The following is a 12,240-nucleotide window of genomic DNA, read 5'->3' as shown; positions in this document are numbered from 1 at the left end:
CACTTTAATCAAGTCATAGATGATCAAAGCCAACTAAAACTGAGCAAAGGCCAACACTGAGCAAAATCAAGTGTCAATAGGCTTCAGAAGTCATTTTAGTCTAAAGAAAAACTTATACCAGTCAGGACACACCAACTAACATAACAGGCACGAGCAGAAGCAGACAAACATACACTTAACGAAGGCAAGCATACGGAATCATATACAAGGTAATGCGGCACACAACTTACAGATTTCATCAACAAAACTTCAAACACTTTTATAAGACTTTAGCAGAGCACTCGTACAAATTCATAGATGCTAACAACATTCAAATCTTATTATGAACATTACCCTAGTCGACTTGTCCGACCAAATGACATAAAGAACATGCATAATCACTACTTAACTACCCGCGAAACCCCTTCAATTACACTAGCTTTGTATACTGCCTAAATTAATGAAATTACTGCTAAATCAATTTACACAAAACTCATGAACAAACTAAACTACTAAAGTGAAAATAAACTAAGACGAAGAAGAAATTACCTTTTGCGGTACAGTGAACGGGGCGTCGAGGGTCTCGAATCTCACCCGAATAGATTTAAACTCCAGATCGAAACAGATCGAAAATTTTCGTGTGAGGAATGTTTTGGGACAGATAAAAAATTATCGAATGGTATCCAACCTAAAGTAAAACTCTCTGCCTTCGGCTGAGTGTTTAGGGCTGTATATATAGATGTCAAAATTAGGGTTTTGGATCTGAAATTTTGAGCGGGATTTGAAGTGAAAATAACCGTTTGAAAACCCGAATCAAATCTTTAAAGTTGATCTTCTTTTCAGAAATTTCAGAAGTATTTTTGGTCCTTTATGTTGACCACATCGTTGAAGAGAACGAGGGGGATATTGCACGAAAATGGGGTAAGCAAAAGTCTGTGATGGTGGAAAGGGATTTGTTTCTTTGCTGGAAATGGAGAGGGGAACTGAGGGAGACGACAGAAAGGGAGAGCAGGGGACAGAGAAAGAACGAGAGGGAGAGACGGCTGAGAGGAGAAAGAGAGAGAGATTATTGTTCATTAGGTTTTTTTTAGGATAAGGATTGGGCCGGGTCGGGTGATTAAATGGGCTGGTCTGTGTTGGTCCGAAAATGTGGGCTGGTCCGTTTGGGCTCAATTTCGACGAATTGGGTTGCAAATCATGAATCTCTTCCTCTCTCGTTTTAATTACCCCGGGCTTCTAATTTAATGACTAGTAACTAATACAATATATATTACGCGAAGACAAATAATAATTAGTATGTAAAAGATTTAATAAAGTAAAAATTAATTTAACGAGTACAAATTCTAAAATGAAATGATGACGAACCATTTAAAATTGTGATCAAGTAATGAAAGTAAATAGTAGTAAAAAATAAAAATAGTGGCGAAAATAAAATATTTAGCTCATTAATAAATTTAGCAGTTCCAGGAAATAAATTAGAATAAAGGAGGGACAAAATTGGGTGTCAACATCCGCATGGGATAAAAAAAGTAGTTTAGTAATGTGGCAGTAATATGAGACGGAGGGAGAACTTCATTTATTAATTCTTAAAGAACTTGAAAAGTCAAAAGTGAACAAGTAAAAGTGCACAGAGGAAATAAATGTGTCGGATAATTACAATTGAAGTGCATAGGTGTATACATGAGAAGAGAATAAATATTCAGTACTATGACATATGTCCGCGTGGGATTAAAAAGTAGTTGGTTAAAGTGTACAAGTTATATAGCTTTTGGTACAAGTATTCATTGCTATGTTAATCCTCTTGGACACTTATATATAATAGAAAAGAAATATCTTCTATATTATTTTAAAAGCATTAATATAAATGTTGATTGACCAAAATAACCTTTAAATATTGAACGACTTTTATGAGATGGGCTATTAGTCCTATTACTGCGTTAGTCAATGAAGATTAGGAATGTTATCCTAAGAAGAAAAAAATGGAGAGAAAATTAAATATGCTACTTTGAATAACAATGAACAAAGTATTAAGATGTAGCTTAGTGTTCCCGTCGAACATAGATGGTAAAATTAAAAATGGTAAAAGCCAAAAAGATGTGTTTAATATAAAAATTATTTGATTTAAACCGTAAATATTTAAAAAAATCAATATTGAAAATTTTATGTAAGGTAAAATTATAATTGATTTTATAATACTAAATATTAGGTTTTCCTATACATAGTTCGAATAAGGAAAGATAATAATCAAAATTTTAGTTGATTTTGAAATCCAAAATATTTATAAAAAATAAAAAAAAAAAAAAACGATTTCATCTAATATAAAATATATTTTTAAAGGTTAAAAAAACTCCATTACGAACTTACCTCGCGTTTTAGATTTTAGTAAATTGATCTCCTTTTTCTTTTTTACTTGAATTGTATTCCCAACTTAATTTGATATGGAAGCTAAACACTTTTATATAAGCAAGTCATCGTTCCACATTCTTCATCGTAAACTTTTTAAGAAGTATTAAGTTTAAACTTTATATTGCTTCAGAAAGAAGATAACAAAATTTGGCAAACTTCTCGAAAGGTATTATTTCTTTTCATTATTATAATTTTTATTTTCAACTTTATTATTTGTGTTTAGAGATCACTGTTACAACTTATAATCAACCGTGTTGTTGTGCTTTAGCTTAGAATTTTGATATTTTATTATTTCGTAGGGTAAAAATCAACTCATGCGTACAAGTTTTTGGTAGTGAGACTTATTACATGTCCTAGACACAATGCATGCAAAAGAAAAATATAATTGTAATGTGTTTAATTTTCTAAGTTCATGCATGCAGTGAGAGATTAATTAGATTTAATGACAACTTCTAATCGAAATAAGTTGATCAATGGTTGTAGAGGATAGACAGTCGAACGTAAGCAGTATGTCCCCAATTTTAAACAACTTTTTTGGATTTTAAGGCAAAGCATTACCTACCGCCAAATTTAGATAGTTATTTGAATTGATATAAGAAATTTAATATTGAGTAATATAATAATGATTTTTAGTATATAATGAAAAAAAATACAATATCTGGTCACTAGCTTAATTCCTAATAATGAATTATTTTAATCCTAACATATTTTTCACATAGGCAAATACATAAATTATATATACCAAAAACAACATTTTATTGGAAAGTATTAAATAGATATGATAAAATAATATTTTTATACCTCATAAAATAAATTATATAATTCAACTAACATTACTTAACATTTATGATTGATAGGGAATAACGTGCAGGGCACGTTCATAGAAGCTAGAAATATTATTTTAAAAGCATGAATATAAATATTAATTGATCAAAATATCCTTAAAATATTGAACGACTTTTATATCCTTAATAAGTTCTAATCTTATTTTGAACATACTTCTTTAATCTAATACCAATAAGAACGTTACGAATATTTTTATTAGACTTAATCCTATTACAATTAAGATAGACAATACCTAATTAAGGTCCAAAACGTCTTACTATAGAGCATATTTCCATAAATGCTACTAGATGGAAAAAGACTTTATTATTCCCTCTGATCAAATATTTGATAGTCTTTCTATTGTAAGATATATATTTATATTTAATTGGATGAAGAAAATATGTAAATTGGTAATCCTTTTACCAAAAAAATATATAAATTTGAGAATGTTAATTTTCTAATAACATCTTTTACCTCACTATTAAAATTATTATCTAATAACATTTTTATACCTCATAAAACAACTATAATGTAATTACAAGTAATATCACCTAACATTTCTTTTTGGTGATAATTGATAGAAAATAATGTGCAACGCACATTCGTAGAGACTAGTATATATATATCTATATATACATATCCCAGCTTAAGGCTTAGGATGACTTTTAATAAATAATTAAAGAATTAAATGCTAGTAAGATACCACATAACAAAAGTTCAAGGCCTATTTCATTACACAAACAACAAAAGTAAAATGAGTCCCAAATCAAATGGAAAATGTTTCTATCAAATCCCACTCAATGCCAACATTGGGACCAACTTTGCTGTTCACCACAAAGGAAATTGTCAAATAGAACTTACCACTAGCCCATCTCACACACCAAAATGAGTCAATTTTCCGGCATGTAATAAGTGGTACAGAAGAGTATCCTACCAAAATGTCACCAACTTGAATATAAGTAGGCAAGAAATTTAAAAAGCAAAAATCATATTTCTACAAAGGAAAAAGTCCAACATGACAGTGTCTAAGCAAAATGTCAATAATTGCAACTACACCAACCAAAATAAAAACATGTAGACCCTTCTCAGTAAGTTATCTCAAGATAGGCCGCATCTACCAGCAACACGTTATGGGTTTTCCATCCTAAACTATAGGATGCAAGAAAAAGAAATAACGTTATGATAACTAAACAGAAAATTGCTATTGCAGTATTGTAGAAACACTAAAAGCGAAAAGTTTTTTTGTTTTTTTTTTTTGTTTTCACTCTCCCCACCTCTTTCTACTTTTGAAGGTACATGTATCCGAAGACTAGAAGTACCAGAATCGCGAGCGCAGCAGGAGCAGCCGCCCATAGCCAATAGTTTGTTGCTTTCTTGCGCTTTAGTATAGTTTTGGGAAGCTCCGAACCTCTTGCACGTGTTGCTCTATGCCTGACGGTATTCTCTTTCCGCGCCTTCAACTTGGGTGCAATGGTTGTTTCAACAGTTTCCTCCACGTTTTCCTCCTCAGCAACCTCAGTAGGTTCCTCGGTTGGTTCCGGAACAGAAGATCCGCCCTTCTTCCTCGCTCTCTTCTCACGTTCCTGAAAAAAGTTGAAAGTAATGAGATAAGTCCACGTCTAATCAGAACGTTTAAAAACCTAATAGCCTCCTGTTTGACCAAACTTCTAAAATAAGCTAATTTTTTGAAGTACTCTTCAAAAAAGTATCTTTTGGTGAGAAGCAGATGTCAAGCTTTTTAAAAGATCTATGTGTATTTTCTCAAAAGTGCTTTTCAAAAAAGTACTTCAGCAAGAAACTATTTTTTCCACTTCTCAAAAATAGCTTCTGCTTCTACTCAAAAGCACTTTTACTTCTCCTAAAAGCTTGGCCAAACACCTCAACTTTGAAAAAAGCACTTTTGGCCTCGGAAGCTTGGCTAAACAGGCTTTAAAACTACCAAAAAAAAAAAAATGGTAGATCATAAGAATCAGAGGAAGGATAATTACTTTGAGTTTCTTTTCAGCTTCTAGCTGAGCTTTCTTTGCAGCTTTTGCAGCGGCTTTCTCGGCCAACTTTCGCTTCCTTTCCATAGCCTGTTTATTTTTTGCTATCTCCTCCTCTTTCTTCATCTCCTTCAGTGTTGCCTCATCAACTTCGTTTTTCTTGGGCTTAATATCCTTGGGTATGTCCAAACCATAGACTTCCTCTTCATCAACGACATCTTTTTTCTCAGTGCTTTTTGTGTTGTGCTTGCTAATCTTCTCTTTCTGTTCTTTCTGAACAGGAGCAGCATCAACAGGTGCAGGATCTTCCTTTACGGGTTTTGCATTAGTTTTTGCTGGAACCTCGGCACGGGAGACGGTAGGTGGTTCTGGTAACACAAGAGGCTTTTCATCAGGATTCCTCATCCTCCCGTCCCTGCTCAACTGCCTAATATCGAGCGACTGCAAGAGTCTTCTCTCATAGTCATCTCTAAAAGGCTTACTACCACTCCAAAGAGACATGAATTTGTCGACCTAGTGAAAGAAAAAAGGTTTGACTGTCAAGGCAACATGCAAAACATGTAAATTTTGCAACTAGTGGTGAAAAATACAGCATACCTCTGTAACAGAGAGCTCTTTAAGGGCTCCAACATCCTTTTGATCTGCGAGTTGCTTCACTTTGTGCAACACGTTGGAGTTTTGGTAGAAAGAAGAATTCTGAAAAATTGGGAGGCAATTGGTGATAAAAGTAACATCAGTCTAGAGACCTATTTCTCTTCACACTTGCAGTAATCAAAAAACATTTCAATTTTTAAAGACAGCAAACGCCCTCGAAAGATTTCGGATAGTTGATATAAACAAATCAACTGCCATCTCCCTTGAGATGTAAAATTTCCTCCTCTTTTCTGTTCCTTTTCAGGAAGTGCGACCTTATCTCCCAGTTGCATTCCTTATTCTTTTTTTTCTTTTTTTTTTTGGGGACGGTAGTTAGTCAAATAAACATGGATAACGCTAGTAATTCCCATATATGATTAATCTTTAGGCATCATCTCTATAAAATTCCAGGCAACGGTTGTGTCACTTACCAGTACACCCATGAAGAGTGTATCTAGACCATTAATGTAATATTTCTAATTGCTATGATTTCCTAACAAAATAGAGTCGAGGACGGATAAAATTCTGACATCAAATTCCTACACCTTAAAAGGAAAATACAAGAATATAGGGAGTAAACACAGGATAACAAAACAAAAACACGGGATCGAACATGGAAAAGAATTACTCAAATACACCATAGATGGAACATATTACATTTAAGCCCACAAGTAGAAGCACAGTAATCGAAGTGTCTCATAAGTAATTGATTGTTGACCATTCACCAAACGCAAACAATGGGATTGAATCTGAGCATAACATATACTGCAAACCCTTTTTTAGCAAAATAGTATTAAGATTTTTCAGTCAACTAGGAATCACTGCAGCATACATACCCCTTCTTCACGCTGTTTCCTCAATTCCAGAATATGTTCATAAGTTTTGTCCCTCTTCTCCACAACTTCCTTCAATTCCTCATCCAATAAGCTGATCTGTTTGCTTATGCCATCAATCTGATCATCTATTTGCTTAAGCTTGGCCTTAACCTCCTGTTGCCCCTTCCGAACTCCATCCAAACCAACACTCATAAGCTACAACAACAGAAGAGGGTTAGCAAGTTACCTCAGCCACATTACAGACAGATAACATGATAAGATTCAGGCATGAACGCTAGTTATTTTGCATCTTTATAAGAGAAACATAACCTAAAGGCCTTACTTTGACCTGGTTCTGGATTGATTCTTTTTCACCCATCGCCTCATGAATCTGTGCCCTTGTAGCAGCAACATTTTTAACATCTTTCCTTGTTCCTTCAAGTTGTTTGATTTCCCGGAGAATTTGCTTCTCTTCGGTTAGAGGAATGCTTTCATGCTGAATGCGATACTGCAGACTCTTGATCTACAAAATTGCCAGAATGAAAATGTCATATTATAATTGTAGATGAATGCAAATGAAGACAAAACAAACCTATGAAATAAAGTTATAAACGAGTGCTTACAAGATTATTCAGCTCCTGCTCAGATGAACACACCACAGGACCCCTCTCTCGGCCAGCATTCCTAGAAACGCCGAGCTTTCCCAGGGCCTCTCGCAGAGGTTCCATTTCCTTTTTTTTATCATCAATAGCACTCCAAAATTCCTTATTCTCAGCACCAAGGGCTTTCCTTTGTTCAATTACCTTTGATCGTTCAGCCTGAAAATACTCAAAGACTATTTAGTTACAGCAGGCATACTCCTGCAAGACTAGAAATAGGACAAATTTGGCAACTAGCAAAATGGACCACGCAATTAGCAATATCAAATTACCAAAGCTTGCTGAATTTGAGAAAAGTAGTTAAAAGTGCGGGATAACAAGGTCTTTCATATTTGACTTACCCTTCTGGCCTTTAATTTTTCAATGATCTGAGATCTCGCTTGGTTCTTTTTCTGTAGCTCTTTTTCAGCCAGTTCAATTTTGGCCTTCAGTTTCGGGTCTTCAAATCTCCGGAATTTAACAGTATAGAACGAATGAATCTGCTTAGGTTCAGGCCAGTCCTCAACTGCATCCTTCGGAACATTGCTCACAGGAATTTTGCTTACTTCCTCCTTCTTAGGTTCTTCAGTACCATGAGAGCCAAATTTAATTGGCTCGGTAATCCCCGAACCATGATTCGTCTTTCCATTTTCTTTCAGAAGATTGATCTGTTCACTTCCAGCTTCAACTGGAACATGAACTAACTTAGCTTCCACATCTATCCCCATTATTTCAATGAAATACAAATCAAAATGTGCCTGATCCTGAAACAACCATGAACACACATTAGCAAATTTATGTACAAACTACTACAAAGTGAGAAAGATTCATCACGACGATACACCATAATAATTGAAAAGCCATCTGTTTACTGCTACGCAAAATTGAGAGCAAGGTGGACTAAACTTTTAAACCATTGATGCAGATTCAGCCCACGGGATCATAATAATCCATGATCAAAAGCTATTAAGCATTAAAAATTAGATCTTTGATTAAACACAACATCATCTCAGAAGCTGGGCACAGAAAAAGACAATCTCATATACATAAACAGCAATCAACAAGGGAAATCGAATCAGAAAAAGACATCATCTTCTCAGAAGCTGCGCACAAAGAAAGACAATCTCATATACATAAACAGCAATCAAACAGGGAAATCGAATAAGAAAAACCCCATAAATCTTAAAGCGAAAGAGAAAACAGCATACAAACTATTCCATGTTCGAAATCAAAAGTAAAGATTAGATCTTTAACAAAAAAAAAAAAATTGAATCCGATAGAAATCAAAGATCATCTGTGCATTAATGCAACCCAAAGCAAAAACAAAACGAAAAATCAGTCGAAATCGCCAAGTACAATCAGTAAACATATAGCAAGAGCACAAAAAAGATCAGATTTTTGCATGAAGAACAGCTAATTTAGCAACCCTACTCACAGAAACCAAAACCCACATCATTAATACTAAAAATTAAAAGATCAATCAGTAGACATATAGCAAGAGCACAAAAAAGATCAGATTTTTTGCATCAAGAACTGATAAATTCAGTATCATTCCTCTTAGAAAACAAAACCCACATCATTAATACTAAAAATTAAAAAAATCAATCAGTAGCATATAGCAAGAGCACAAAAAAGATCAGATTTTTGCATCAAGAACTGCTAAATTTAAACAACCTCATTAATACTAAAGATTAAAGAGAACAATCAGTATACATATAGCAAGAGCACAAAAAAGATCAGATTTTTTACATCAAGAACTGATAAATTTAGCAACCCTCCTCTCAAAAAACAAACCCCACATCATAAATACTAAAATTAAAGACAATGGAACAAAAACTACCTTAAAAGGATCAAGATCAGTACAGATCGAAAGAAATAGAAAAAAAAAAAAACAGGTAAACTCAGAAGAAGTAATGAAGAAAAGAATCAACTGAATTGACAAAATGACACAGAAATAGTGAAGACTTACAGAGTATAGGAAAAACTAAGGCAGAGATTTAGAGAAAAAAAAGACTGCTATCCCTCCCTTGTACCCTTTTTGACAAAATTTAGTTTTTTTTTTTTTTTTTTTTTTGAGAGAAAAGAGTCAGACCCCCTTCAGATCTCTTCTCTTTTTTTCTCTCTCTCTCTCTCTCTATATTAATTCTCTTGAGAATAGTATTGAGAGATAAATTAGCAATACATATTTTTGCTATAAATGCTAAAAATTGGAGAGAGAAGAAAGATTGATTTTTTTTTTCTTTTTTTAAAGAGAGAGTGGGGGATAGGTGGGGGAGTGAGGAGATTATGGTCACTTTAACTGTTACGATAAGTCTTTAAATATTAGCCGTTTTTGAAGAAGCAGTAAAGAAAGGGATGTGTGATATTTTTGTCCATTTTTAGCTTATTCTTTTCTTTTTACAGACGGTAAATACATTAAGACCCTGTTTGGATTGACTTATTTTACGTGTTTTTAAGCCAAAATAGCTTTTAAGCACTTTTATAGTATTTAGATAAAATAAAAAAGTATTTTTAAGTACTTGTTTTTAAGCCAAAATAACAAAAATAAGCCAAAAGTTATAAGCTACAATTCCTAAATTATGACTTTTGGCTTATAATTCAAAAGCCATAATTCCATTCAAATGGGCTCTAATTCATGTGTAGCGTGTAGGGATCTAGTAGTTCAATTAGTTAGCTACCTAAACTTTCATCTTATTTGTGAGGGTTTGAATCCCCACGTTGTAATTCCCTCTCATTTCCCCTTCCCCTACCCCTATTTAATAAAAAAATAAAAATAAAAAATAAAAATCGTGTGCAACTTACTATAAATAATTAATGCTATCTTAATTCCACGCTCCGTTAGTCTTAAATTATTTGTCGTGATTATTAAAAATTGTTGTGTCAAATTATTTATTATTTTAGAAGTTTAAGACTCAATTAATTATTTTTTTCTCATTTTTTCTTAGTAGAATTTTGCCATTAATGAAGATGATACATAAATAGAGTAAACATTTACTGGAGAGAGATAATAACTTAGATAAAAATAAAGATAAAGTAATCAAATATTGTTAATATTTCTTAAATGGTGTTTAAAACAAAAAAGTGATAGATAATTTGAGCCGGAGGAAGTGCTTATTATTATGTACTAAAAGAAACTTAAAATGGACCGAAGGATTTCGTGTTAAGAGTCCATTTGAATTAGCTGATTAGAAGTAGTTAATAAATCTCAAGTGCTGAAAAATACTTTTTGCTACTAAATTAGATTTTATAATAAACAATTATGTCTAGGTAGAAGTATTAAAATTGATAATAAATAATTAATATGCCAGGTAAGAAGATATTGATTATCATTTTTACAATTAAAATAACAAAAATCCTTAAAAGTATTTACAAAAACTATATCTATAAAGTATGTTACATCAAAATGAATGGATAACGAAAATGGGATAGAGAGCTAAGCAAAAGTTATGTTTAAAAAGGTACTTCAAGATTATTAGGAACAAAAAGATGGTCAAACAAAAATAGCTTATAATAAATTTATAACCTTAGGCAAACACCTTCTAAATCAGCTCAACATGTCAGCAAAAGATGAAAATACTGACAATTAATTTTTTGTGTTTTAACGGTAAAACTTATGATTCACTCTTTCCAAATGCATCACATGCTTACCAATTTCTTAACCATAATTTTCACACCTCAAACAGAAATATGCCAAATTGTGATTATTTTATTTTCCTTTAAGAGGTACTCAAGGCACTGCAAGAGCAATGCTCTTTTCTTTTCTTTTTTTTCTTTTTTTGTGGAAACAGAAGCAACAAAAACTAATAAACTTGGTAGTTCTCCAGGTGTTTGAGTAAAATGTGTAGAAATACTTTTAATTCTATAGAAATAAGTAAAAATTAATCTCCACAACTCTAGTTTGGATCTTAATGAAAACTACTTTTGGGCCTAATATTGTGGTGATTTTGAAAAAATGAATTTGGCTTTTGAAGTTGTTTAGTTTTTAGAATTAGACAACACATGTGGTGGTGTGTGATATGTATCACTTGTACCAATTCAAACAGTTGAAAAAAGAGCTTGTATAAATCGAAAATTATATTTGTAAAGCACTACTGAGGAGTATATGCTCTCACTAAAAAACTTCTTGTACAATAACCATAAAAATGGACTGTTCGTTCTCAATGAGTATTATTTTCTATTTTCTCATTACAGAATAAAGAAAGAAAAATACGAAAGGGAAGTAGGGAACGTATAGAAAATCTTAGTTTCCCACCCGCAAGTCTAGCAAAACAATTGCATACGTGAGAGTATAATTTTTAAAAGGGTAAGAAAAAAGTTCTTTTTGAATTTGCAAGTGGCACACTTGATTAAAAAAAAAAATAGCAGAAAAGAAAACTAAGAATATATTAGGTCCATATTTCAAGTGCGAAACAATATAATAATGACAGTAATGAGGCACACGACACCGAAGTTATTTAAATTCAATTCTCTAAATATAATAACATTAACTATGCTTCAATCCCAAAAAAAAAAAAAAAAAAAAAAAAAAAAAGGAAGGAAAAAAAATACTATGATTCAATCCTGAACAAATTTGGATATGCTGTATAAATTCTCATTTTTCATTTAAGCTTATATCACATCATTATCATACTAAGTAAAATAGAAGTGAAAAATAGGTTAAAAAAATTATTACAACCGAAAGAGTTCTCTAACAAGTCTAAAATTTATCTTCAACTAAGAGCTACAGTGTCATTTATATAGATCTTTTTCTTATATTATAGCATATCTTTAGCTAAGTCCGCATGATACCAAATATTTATAGCTCTTTTGATACTAAAATACAATAAATTCTAAGCATTTGTTGATTTTTCTTTATTTTCCTATTTACCAATTCACAAAGTGTCAAAAATCCCATTTGAATTGAAAAAAAATAAAAATACATTTGGTTTGTCATTTTGTCCCCTTTTTTTGTTTCTATGC

The 12,240-nt window shown here is 32.4% G+C and overlaps 1 protein-coding gene across 1 annotated transcript; it reads right to left on the bottom strand.

Moving 5' to 3' along the window:
* Window positions 1-4,234: 4,234 nt before the first annotated feature.
* Window positions 4,235-9,433, bottom strand: LOC132037513 (proton pump-interactor 1-like). The gene is made up of 8 exons (XM_059428044.1): window positions 9,251-9,433; window positions 7,644-8,045; window positions 7,267-7,461; window positions 6,987-7,166; window positions 6,665-6,859; window positions 5,793-5,891; window positions 5,199-5,708; window positions 4,235-4,793 (listed from the first exon to the last, which is right to left on the bottom strand). Exons 2-8 carry the CDS (start codon window positions 8,007-8,009, stop codon window positions 4,491-4,493), a joined length of 1,848 nt encoding a protein of 615 aa, XP_059284027.1. The 5' UTR covers window positions 8,010-8,045; window positions 9,251-9,433; the 3' UTR covers window positions 4,235-4,490.
* Window positions 9,434-12,240: the final 2,807 nt, after the last annotated feature.

Source organism: Lycium ferocissimum, chromosome 11, assembly GCF_029784015.1.
Source record: "Lycium ferocissimum isolate CSIRO_LF1 chromosome 11, AGI_CSIRO_Lferr_CH_V1, whole genome shotgun sequence".
Lineage (NCBI taxonomy): Eukaryota > Viridiplantae > Streptophyta > Magnoliopsida > Solanales > Solanaceae > Lycium > Lycium ferocissimum.
Note: the sequence above shows the minus strand (reverse complement) of the source record. Positions and strands in the feature narration are given on the sequence as shown.

Bases quoted from the DNA above. Each gene is read 5' to 3' on its own strand.
- LOC132037513 (XM_059428044.1), bottom strand. From the start codon at position 8,009: ATGGGGATAGATGTGGAAGCTAAGTTAGTTCATGTTCCAGTTGAAGCT. The intron at 6,860-6,986 runs GTAAGGCCTTTA...CTGTTGTTGTAG, and splicing joins CAATCCAGAACCAGGTCAAA to CTTATGAGTGTTGGTTTGGA. The intron at 5,709-5,792 runs GTATGCTGTATT...TTCTTTCACTAG, and splicing joins AAGAGCTCTCTGTTACAGAG to GTCGACAAATTCATGTCTCT.